General features: G+C 41.1%; 1 protein-coding gene across 1 annotated transcript; it reads left to right on the forward strand.

Moving 5' to 3' along the window:
* Positions 1-8,013: 8,013 nt before the first annotated feature.
* Positions 8,014-11,661, forward strand: avpr1aa (arginine vasopressin receptor 1Aa). The gene is made up of 2 exons (XM_017439814.3): positions 8,014-9,111; positions 9,850-11,661. Exons 1-2 carry the CDS (start codon positions 8,163-8,165, stop codon positions 10,131-10,133), a joined length of 1,233 nt encoding a protein of 410 aa, XP_017295303.1. The 5' UTR covers positions 8,014-8,162; the 3' UTR covers positions 10,134-11,661.
* The last annotated feature ends 204 nt before the right edge of the window (positions 11,662-11,865 follow it).

An 11,865-nucleotide genomic window follows, 5' to 3' on the forward strand; every position in this document is an offset into this window, starting at 1 on the left:
AGTCATAGCACCCTTCTCCTGAACGAGCTGAACGTTTTGATACCTGAATGGCTGAAATCGCTTAAAAATTGCGGCCTGCGATAGATGCCGAAAAACGTACGGAATAGTGAAAGAAGAATAATAGATAATAATAAAGAGAAACAGGAAAACAATGGTGTGAATGCTTAAAAGCATTCACACAATAATAATAGATAATAAAGAGAAACAGGAAAACAATGGTGTGAATGCTTAAAAGCATTCACACAATTATTCAACCTCTAAAAGAACACTGCTTTTTATTCAGTACATCCAGTCATTTTTATCAAATGTTCCTCCTAATACTAATTTCTAAAACAGAGATATGCCTCAAGGATGTTTTATTAAACTTTGTGTGTGTGTGTGTGTGTGTGTGTGTAGGTTATTTTGGACAGTTGAATTTCTTTTTTTGCTTCAAACTCATTAAATTTTCACCTGTTGTATTTCAGGTCATGATTGAGAGGTTCTTTTATGGAGCTGAAAAAGACTAATTGGCCTTCCTCTTTAAACGCATTGACTGCAAGGCCATTTTAAAGGCTTTCCAGCCGTTTGTAGTGCTGCGATTTTTCATCCATCCTTTTGTCAGTCCATAATTTCAAAGACTATTCTGCACAATAATTTGAAACAAAGTCAATGTTCCACCTCAACCGGTTGGAAAACTAAAATGTGAGCGCAGCAGCCGTCTGATGAATGAATTCAAGCAGGATCTGTCGTCTTATCTGTGGAATCGCTTCAGATCGTAATAAGATTAATATTTTGGGGGTAAATATCTTAATTTGTGGAGCATTGCTGTCACATTTAGGCGAATACACTGAGGAGGACAAGGAGGATTAGTTTAGGTTGTATTGTTTTTGTGTTCATGACGTGATGATTAGAAATCTGAATGTCCTGTTTACTAAATTCATATCGTTCAAAATATTTATACACTAAACTGATATAATAAGTTAGCTCTGTAGAGATGGCATTAATTGTCGGAATAAAACAATTTATTTTGAGAGAAATACTTCTCAAACTTTGACTTATATAAGTCTGTACCATGCACAAAAGTTCTACATTTAGGTTTTGTTTTGTAGTTTGGCACACTTTGAATAACTTTTTTAAATTGAACCTGTTCTCCTGTGTTTCTACCTGCAGTCGTGTTTATGGCAGACGTTTTAATACTGTTTTTGGAGGATCCTTGCAGACTGGCAGCCCATTTCGCACATGCCCAGAGTTTATTTTATGCACTAGAAACCACAACAACAATGGCGCTGTTTTTACCAGTTTTTTTTTTTGACTGTCTTGCTTCATCCTGATCCGGTTGCCATCAGTCTAACCGTGTGCTGAAAAGGTCAATCGATCAATAATTAAGAGGAAATTGTAAACAGTTTAAAGAACTGTTATTTATTTATTATTTAGTCATGCTCAGTATGTTCTTCTTTTGTTGTTATACACTTAAAAAAGTTTTTTTTTTTTATGAAAGAAGAACAAGTAGGAGTGTTGTGGCAACTGATCCAGCAGCAGTTGCATGTTAGTGCTTTAAATATATCACATTTCTTTGTTTGAAATACCTCCCAAAACCTTACTTCAGATTTCCAACAACGGATCTACCTGAAATCTGCTTCAAAAGCTTCAAACTATGTTTCACTTTTTTATTTTTTTATTTTTTATTTTTCGCTTCATGTCTTTTGGGACAGGCTCTTTCTTTCAAAGTGAGATGGGTCAGTAGGTGAACACTCTGCCTTCAGCACCTATTTATTGGTTAAATCAAACATCTTCGTTTGTTGAGCCTTAAAGTCTTCGGTACGATGGTGACATGGCAGGTGGTGACACTGCAGGCAGTGACCTGTCAGTCAATATCAGAAAGGCAACAATGTTCTAAGCCCTAAAAACAACCAGATTATGGCCAGAAAAAAAAACATTTCTTCACTACACCATAGTTATATAATGGCACATCTTTTTGGTGGGTTACCCAGAAGATGTACTGACTTCAGAGTTAAGAATATGATTTGTTTCGGTGATGCCATCCTACTGAACCTTGGAAGAAGGTGCACTGAAAGCATCAATGCCTGGACAAAAACATCTCCTGCAGTGTCACGCAGCCACTGCTTTTATCAGGCTGTGTGTTGCAACGTCATGCTCTCATAATCCTATCAGTCCTTTCATTTTCTATACCTGCTTGATCCTTTTCAGGGTTGCAGGGAGCTGGTGCCTATCTCCAGTGGGCAGACTACTATCCATTAGAAGACTCGGATACTATTTTCCAAACATAGAAATCACCTCTCAAGGTGTGTTTATGTCTCGATAAAAGTACTCCAACACCCCCTGACTCATACAGAGCTCAGACTTGCTGCTGCTCTTAGAGTTCCTGTGATTCCCAAACTCACAGCCCACAGCCGAGGATGGGGAGCAAAACGCTCATGTTCCATATCCACAGGAATATTTAAAGCCTGGGGCTGTAATAAAAGCACAAAACATCTCTTGTGAACATGTTCAAAAGCAGGAGATGAGAGCAAAACGTGGCCCAGTCCAGCGTGACGGAAAGACATCTGCTGTGCCGCCACCGAACCCCCCCCAAGGACAAGACGTGAACGTACTGTAGAGCACGTAGTGGGGGTCCCGTGGGTGGAGGCTGGTCCACAGGAGCCCGTGGCACCAGAAGTCTTCGTCATTCCAATTCCTCTGGGACAACTATGCAAAATTTTTCCCTGCGCTTCTAAGTCCGTTAAACCCAGGAGCGGGGAATGTTTAGGATGGGAACTCTGGGAGGGCTCACTGGGCGGGCCGAAAAGAGAGCTGATCGGGAGAATGCAAGCACAAAAGAAAACTAAGATGGTTATCTTCTCTATCGACACACGGATGAGATGCAACCAAAAGGAAAACTGCAATATGTGGTTTATGCAATGCGTCACCTGGAAACTGAAACGGCAGAACTAAACCTGCAGAGAGAGCGGGAAGAAGGCTGTGATACAGGAGAGATGTTGAAACCAGGGAGGATTCTAATGATGGCAGAAATCTCTAAAATCAGGGGCAAAAAACTATGTTGATAAAGTGCAAATTTTCAGATTTGATTTTATTGCTTGCATCTTATACTCATATTGTGAGTATAAGGTCCTCCTCACTATAAGCATGAGCACACTTATTTTTCTTTACACGAAAGAACTTTTAAAGTATTGTTAAAGAAATAGGCTATTTACCCACTTGTATTAACCTTTTTAGAAAAAAAAACCATCTGACACTAATTACTTGATAAAGTTAGTTTTTTGTGCCCAAACATTTGCATGTGTGATCGTTTTTTATCATTAAAATTTAAAAGGAGATTAAAATAGATCAATAAAACACGTCTATATGAAAAATAAGTGCAGAATTTGAGATGAGTGCTAATTAGAGGCTTTAGTTTCATGCCCATTACATTTAGAACAAATAAGGTTTTATATGTGTGTAAAGGTTTTTTTTTTAACTTGTTGTGCAAAACGTTTAGGGCACAATAAACTGTTTTCGCTGAGAAACTATTTTCAAAGCAGCTCTGCCTAACGTCTGTGGCTTATGATTTAAAGCAAAGGCATTTATGTGGACATCGTGAGAGCCATAAACCAAAAATCATTGTTTTTGTGGGATGAATATGGGGCAATAACAGAACTTCTTTTTGGGATTAGTTTCACATGCCCCGAAGTTAATTAAATCTTAAGAAACCTGCAACTGATGCAGTAAAATCTGGACAATTATAATCTTTTCACAACTCTGTCCTTCATTTTATTTTTATAAAAAGTGAAAAATATTTACTATTTTGTGAATATTTGGACAGAAATAATCTAACTGAGTATCCAGCTTGACAGAGAGGAACCCAGACTGCAGACTCGTCTTTGCAAACACAAAAACTGATTTATGATAATAAAGAGAAAATAAAAGGCTGACACGGCAGCAGAAACAACAAGAAGAAAACAAAACACAGATGATCGCGAGGAGACACGAGGAGCAGACCTGAATGTGGCATGAAAACCAAAAACAGAAAGCAATAATAAAACTGATCATATATGCCGATGAGGAATTGGACACAGGTGACTGATTGTAAGCCAGGGACAGGTGAGGATGGACGTGGCAGACTGACAAGGAAAAATACTGACTGAGGGAGAAGGTAACGGATAACACAGGGAGGAAAACCAAACATCACAAATGAAAACAAACAACTCAGAAACACACAGAACCCGTGAAGGAAACAGAACAACAGATCTCATAAACAGAACCAAATCTAAAACTGAACACAAAATATTCCCAAAAATAAACTCAAAATACCCAAATCCTGACACTGAGGAGCTTAGTCGAGGTTTAGAGTTCATCATAGCACAGAAACAGGACTGGTTATCATTAATGGTTCTTACTAATCATATCATCCTGTTAGATCTCAGTGCTGCATGTAGAGATTAAAAAAGCATCTCTAAGCTGGTTTAAGTCAGATTTATCACATAGATCCCAGTTTGTTCACGTAAATAATTAATTATCTTCACGCACCAAACTTAGCTGTGCAATTCCCCTGGACCAATACTCTTCATTAGGTAAAATTATTAACATTAACATTGTGTCATCTGTTATGTTTCTGCTACTTAGATGATTGTTTGAATCCTCAGATTGTCTCCCTGGCTGAATGTGTCTCTCATGAATGACCTGAATTTATTTATTTTATTTTACAGTTTTGAGATTATAAGTGCTCCATCCATCCATTTTCTGTGCAGCTTGCTCCTGTTCAGAGTTGTGGGGAGCTGGTGCCTATTTCCAGAGATCAGCAAGCGAGAGGTGGGGTCCACCCTGGACTGAACGGGTCAAGACAGAGAAACATGAGACCATTCAACCATTCGCAGTCACACCTAAGGGAAATTTAAAATCTCCAGTTAACCTAATGCATATATGTGGACTGTGAGAGAAAACTGTAGTACCCGGAGAAAATCCTCAAGTGCACCTAGAGAGCATGCAAACTCCACACAAAAAGAACCCTGTCATTGTTTAATTCTTTATCCCCAATCAGCAGTCAGTGATCTAACCTCAAACAGATTTCTTTTATTTATATATGTTTGTATATTAATCTGTCAAGTATAAATCAACCTGACATTTAACTTTAATTATTCTTCATTAGTTTGTTATGATTGTGTCGCTTTAAAAAAAAATTCTTAATTATCCAGATAGCACTTTTTTTAACCTCTCCAGGTTCAGCAAAGTGCTTTACATATAGACCGGGACTAGTTGGAAGGTAATCACCCTGCCTCTGGGCCTTGTGGCTAAATTGATAAACAAATATTATAAAATGACAGTCGGTTAAAATGTAACATGAAAAAAGAACATGGGGAAATTATGCATTTTAGTGTCTAATCAAGATATTTTTTACCCAATACTTTTATCAAAACGAAAACAGCATTCCTTGAAAGAATGTGTTTGCTCTCAAAATTTTAAACAAAGCTTTTGTGTGATACTTTGTGATGGAGATGACTCTCAGCTACTATCGCACCAAATCTTAGCTCAGTATCTGTAAGATTCAATGAAGTATAGCCATTCTTGCGTTGGCTAAAGTCGATTAGCTGTAGAGGCAGGCTTGAATCTGGTTGACTCCAAAGCTTAATAAGCAGCAGCAGAGTCTGAGAGTTCGAGTGCATGAGATATTTTGCTAACAGACAAACAAGCACACACAGATGTGGGCAATGTCCTGACTGCTGCTCTTCATAAAAAATATGCATTGCAATATATAAACTTTACCATAATTTCAACTAAAAGCGTGAAGCTGTAGGTAAGACGGATTGCAGCCAGAAAAAATGAAACTGGAGCAGAATTACAGCATCTGCTGCCATGTTGTCCAGATGTACCAAGAGAAAAACAAACGGCTGCTCCGGCCCCCTCGGTCGATCATCATTAAAAGTAACTGCTTGCAGGCTGAGTAGTCTGTTCTGTTTGCTTCTGTTTTTTTTTTTTTTTTTTCTTGCCCGTTTTAAACAATTCACCCCTGTAGCAGGCCTTTCTCTGCAGAGCTGAACACAACAAGAAACTCTGCTGAGTAAAAAGCAGCATCAAGGAGCAAAAAGGGCCCAGCCTTTCAGGCAATGATTCTGCTACTTCATCGCAGCGGAAAACATTATTCGTCGGCAGAAAGTGGGAGAAAACGTTTCGTGGCCTGTGTGTGAGTGCGTGTTCATTTGTCAGCCTGTATCTCATGAACCAGAGGACGGATTCTAGTGAAACGCTCATAAAGTAATCATCAGGTGTCTTGTAAAAAAAAAAAGGATTTACTGATAGGTTTTTGGAGATGTCCTCATTAGGAGGCAGGAGAACTGTCATGTATAGCACATGTCTGGTCACAGTTTGATGCCCTGTAGGCGACACGGCTTTCCAGTTATGACGAGACCTTATCTACGTCTTACTGATACGCTTTGGTCAAAAAGAGGCTCTCTGGCAGTCTTATGTTCGACAGAATCTGCTGCTCATCCCTGGGATCTGCTGCTTGACGTTTCTTTGCAACAAAATGTTAAAAATCAACAATCAACTGTCTCTCTTATTTTTTTGCCTCGACGAAACCAACTTGATTCAAGATGGCCATCACAACTAATTAAAAAAAATACAACAACAGCAAATGTTTTTAAAATGTGGTGTGGTAGCTGAGAGTCAAACACAACACATACTCTGAATGCTACTGAAATCGTTGCTTAAAAGTTTGACATTCATTATTGAAGCCAACCGTCTGATTTGCCATGAGCATGCTGCTATTTAACCTGACATCTTGTTTTTGTTAGTTTTGTTTTGTTTTGTCTTTTAACTAACTCAAACTAATGGTGACATTCATCATTTATTATCCATTTACCAAACGCACAGCCTCTAAGTCAGTCATCTCCAATCCTGGTCCTTGAGGGCCACCATCTTCCATGTTTTACTTGTTTCTCTGCTCCGACACACCTGATTTGAATCAATTGGTGATTCTGCAGAACACGAAGAGGTAATTTAACCACTGAATCAGGTGTGTTGGAGCAGGGAAACAAGTAACACATGCAGGATAAGGGCCCTCGAGGACCAGGATTGGAGACCCCTGCTTTAAGTGAATGGTGTTATCTGAATCAGCAAAAGGATGTAGAGACAAAAAAACAGGAAGGCATGCACTTACAGTAAATGTATGTATGTATGTATATTATCCTAGAAAACATACACATTAATGTTAGCAGTATTCATATTTAAAAGAGAGACTTTTAGCAAACTGCCTCATCAAGTGACACTTTCAGAAAGCAATCATCGGATGAACATCCTCCACTGATTAACGTTCAGAGTCGATCCTTGCTAAAAATGGCTACCACAGCTAACTGATCTTAGAATAAAAATGTCTGTAACTTCTCAGGTTTACAAATACAGAGCTAAAACTTGGTTTGGTAGGAGCTGAGAGTCCTCCTCAACTCCTGCTCTGAGTGCTAACAGATTGTGACAGATAGTATATTTTTATTGGTTTGACTAAAACAGTTTTGCCATTTTATATAACAGAAGAAGATCCTAGTCTAAAACTGTGACATGAAAGGCAGCAGATGATGTAAATGTCAGGCCTTCATTTTTTTATTTATTTTTATTTTCTGCTTTGTTCTAAAATACTTTCGAATGATAGATGGCTTATTTAAAGGTTTGTTTACTAGGTTTAAGTGGGAATTTTAACTGCTCTTCAAACATGTGGCTCTAAGAGAGAACAGAGGTTGTTGTGGAAACAGGGTAAAGCAAACGGAAGGGCTCGGCTGATCAGTGGGGAAAAAAATCCTTTGCAACTAGGTCAATGGGGTTAATAAGTTTGAGTTCTAAATCCATTTTAAAGTAAAATAAATAAATAAAGCACCTGAAACGAAAAAACTTGAAATTTGCACTGTTTTTGGGGTAATAGTTAATGGAAAGTTGACTTTAACGTTTATCACACAGAGTTGGCGGTGTGTGCGTGCGTGTGTGTGTGTGTGTGTGTGTGTGCTTGCGGCGCATGCGTTTCACGCTCTGAAACTTGACTCGGCTTTAAGAAGCCACAGCAGCAGACAGAAGTCACAGAGCAGAAGTCTCCCACCCCCTACCCGTCCCCCGGACGCATCAGGTGGCTCCACACCGTGATCGGACCGGCTTCTCCGCGGTCCCTCTGGCACTGGACCTGCTCGGGCGCGCGGAGGGGCAGTGCCATGCGCACTCCTGCAGACGCGCTGCTCCCGAGCGCACAGAACCACACTCGGGTCTTCAGCCTCCCGCGCGACCAGATGATGGGGACCCCTGGAAACGGCACTGTCCTCGCAAACGGATCCGACCCGTTCGCCCGGAACGAGAAGGTGGCCCAAATCGAGATCCTGGTGCTGAGCATCACCTTTGTGGTGGCCGTGGTCGGGAACGTGAGCGTCCTGCTGGCCATGTACAACACCAAGAAGAAGATGTCGCGGATGCACCTCTTCATCAAGCACCTCAGCCTGGCGGACCTGGTGGTCGCCTTCTTCCAGGTGCTGCCGCAGCTCTGCTGGGAGATCACCTTCCGCTTCTACGGTCCGGACTTCCTCTGCAGGATCGTCAAGCACCTCCAGGTGATGGGGATGTTCGCCTCCACCTACATGATGGTGATGATGACCCTGGACCGCTACATCGCCATCTGCCACCCGCTGAAGACCCTCCAGCAGCCCACCAAGCGCTCGCACATCATGATCGCGTCCACGTGGATGTGCAGCCTGGTGCTCAGCACCCCGCAGTACTTCATCTTCTCCCTGAGCGAGATCAAGAACGGCTCGGACGTGCACGACTGCTGGGCGCACTTCATCGAGCCCTGGGGCGCCAGGGCGTACATCACCTGGATCACCGTGGGCATCTTCCTCGTGCCCGTGGTCATCCTCGTGCTGTGCTACGGCTTCATCTGCCACAGCATATGGAAAAACATCAAGTACAAGAAGAGGAAAACGACGGCCGGGGCTGCGAGCAAGAACGGCCTGATCGGGAAGAACTCGGTGAGCAGCGTCACGACCATCTCCAGGGCCAAGCTGAGGACCGTCAAGATGACTTTCGTCATCGTGCTGGCCTACATTGTTTGCTGGGCGCCGTTCTTCACCGTGCAGATGTGGTCCGTGTGGGATAAGAACTTTCAGTGGGACGGTGAGTGCTGCACAGTTAACTCGAATCCGCTCACTAATTTCCATTTCAAGAAGCAAATGTGTGACAAGAAGGAAAAACTCCAAAAAATCCAAGTGCGCACAGCTTTTACGCACGAATTTATTTGGCCAAAAAATGTGGAAAAAGGAATTTAATGCAATCATTTGTATTCTGCATGTATTTTGCAGCAGTCGAAATGATCTAGTCAACAATTTCCACACAAACAGGTGGTTATTATATATTTAAAAACAAGAATAAAGAGCGTGAGGACCACCATGCTTCACCTAATATCAAGTTTAATGTCATATTCTGTGAATTTTTTTTAAATCTCAAAACAGGAGAAATAGAGATTGTGTGCTCTGCATGCAGATTATTTACTAATGTGAAGAAATTAGCACTTGAGTTAAAAATCTTGCACTAAGTTAGCTCATTAAATTATGTTTCAGAGCAATTTTGTCTAAATAGTCAGGTTTTGTTTTCTGTTAAGAAAAAAAAGAGCACTCAAATTACAAAATGCTCACTGACATGCGTTTCTGTGCAATTTTTCTTTTCTAAACAGACAGATCTTACTTTCCTTTTCTTCTGTCCAAAATGGCCCCACACTTTAAGCAGCAGCTTAACTGCATTAGAGGCACTTCTGCAGCTTTTGCCCACACCAGATGTTTTGCGAATTAATCACTCCTTTTTTTCTCCCCGTCCTTCCTTTCTCTCCCTCTCCCCCCCTCCGTCTCCGTTCCTCAGATTCTGAGAACACAGCAGTGACTCTGTCTGCGCTCCTTGCCAGTCTCAACAGCTGCTGCAACCCGTGGATCTACATGATCTTCAGCGGCCACCTCCTGCAGGACTTTGTGCACTGCTTCGCCTGCTGCCTCGGCCTGAACGCCGACTACAAGAAGGAGGACTCGGACAGCAGCGTCCGCAGGACCACGCTGCTGACCAGGATGACCAACCGGAGCCCTACGAACAGCACAGGGAACTGGCGAGAGCTGGAGAACTCCCCGAAAGCCTCAGCCCAGGCAGAGTAAACGGGCAGCCAGAACACACACACACACACACACTGTTGGCTCATCTCTGGACATGGCTGACAGGAAATAAAATGCCCCTCAAACATATCAGCTCTGAGCGAGCTAGAAATCTGTCACAGAAAAGAGAATACAAACTCACTGTGTAGGTTTGTGGCTGGATTCAATGTGCATAAATACGACAGAATATATCAGGAAGACTAATAGGAAGGTTTGTTAAAAAGAAAACCTCTGTTCTTTTCTTGAATTCAGCCAAGCATGCAGCATTTTCCAGTGCCAGTTTCAGGAGTTTTCCGATGGATCTCGACAGTGTTGCTGGCATCTGCGCCACTCTTACTGATGGAGAGTCGACACTCTTCTAGCCCTCTAAAAGGCAGGGGCCTTATCTTTTGGGTTTGGATTGCTAGTTTGAGGGGTTTTCTTAGAACCGCAGTTCCATGGGTGATGCAAAAAAAAAAGAAAAAATGTCAAAAGAATAATAGATACAGGATTTTACATTTAGGAGGAAACACACTTGTATAACTTGCCTAAAGGGGTTTAGTGTGTGAACGGCTTGTTGCAATGGCAAAAAAACAAATGTACACACACACACATACATGCAGTGAGCAGGAAGCTTTGACCAGGTGCGCCTCACCGCTGTCGGAGGACTTTAACCACCTTTACATATAGTTCCCATGACTTTCTCAGATTGCCGGACAGACGTTCGAGCATTCCACACAAAATACGTCAGCCTGCTTCCTGATTTTTTTTTTTTTCTGACATCCTGCACCACTAGGGGCTCGTGCTTTTGACTTTGTTTGCACTCGAGACAAAAACAATTTCCTGCACCTTAATGTGATGTGCAGCGAGAGCCTCTAAAAGAACGCTCACCTTGTATCGTATATAAACATGAAACGTGTACGGTTTACAGGTGTACAGTGAGTTTCCTTCAACGTGTTTGTTATATTTATACATAAAATTTCCTCAACTGTTTGTAAATAAGAGTAATATGTGTAAATCTGTCCAACACTAGCTGTAACTGTCTGTAATTGCCTGTTCTTGTTGATAAAAAAAACTGAAATGTGCCACAAATTTCTGCTGAAATATAAACATTATTGTACCGAACTGCCTGTTTTTCACAATTATGACACGGGAGATTTTGTTGCTTTTGTTTTATGCAGTTGCTGCACAGCCACAGATATGTATCTCGGTTATTTTTGCTGGAAATGGAGTAATTTCTTGAGCTTATATCCAAGGCCAATCCAAGTACTTGAGTCTTGCCAAGATGTGGGATTGTGCAACCTTTCAATTCAATAATAGTGGGAATAGGAAGTCCTGTTAAAAAATGAACTTCTCCTCACCGAGCTGTTGAAAACAAGAGAGGAATGAATCATTATTGTACACAAGGACGCCCGGTTTATACGTGTTTTTAAAAATAGGCAGAAGAGTATTTTATTTAGTTACATTAGCTGGATTTGGTTATAAAATAAAGTCATGGGGAAAGAAACTGATTTACATATCAAGACATAATAATAAAAAAAAAAAGATCTGATTTTTTTGAGTCGCGCTGAAATGATTTCAATCTAACCTCAAGTGGGGGAAAAAAAACACATAACAGATTCCACCATGTCACTATTTATTAAACAAAAACAAAGCCCAAAATGGAAAAGCCATTCAGTCTTTGTCTGATTGTATTTTCATGAAGTTTAACATTTAACATGCCAACTGAGGCCTGCAAAGTCGGAGATGAAGCACT

Source organism: Kryptolebias marmoratus, linkage group LG11 (genome assembly GCF_001649575.2).
Source record: "Kryptolebias marmoratus isolate JLee-2015 linkage group LG11, ASM164957v2, whole genome shotgun sequence".
NCBI classification, from domain to species: Eukaryota; Metazoa; Chordata; class Actinopteri; order Cyprinodontiformes; family Rivulidae; genus Kryptolebias; species Kryptolebias marmoratus.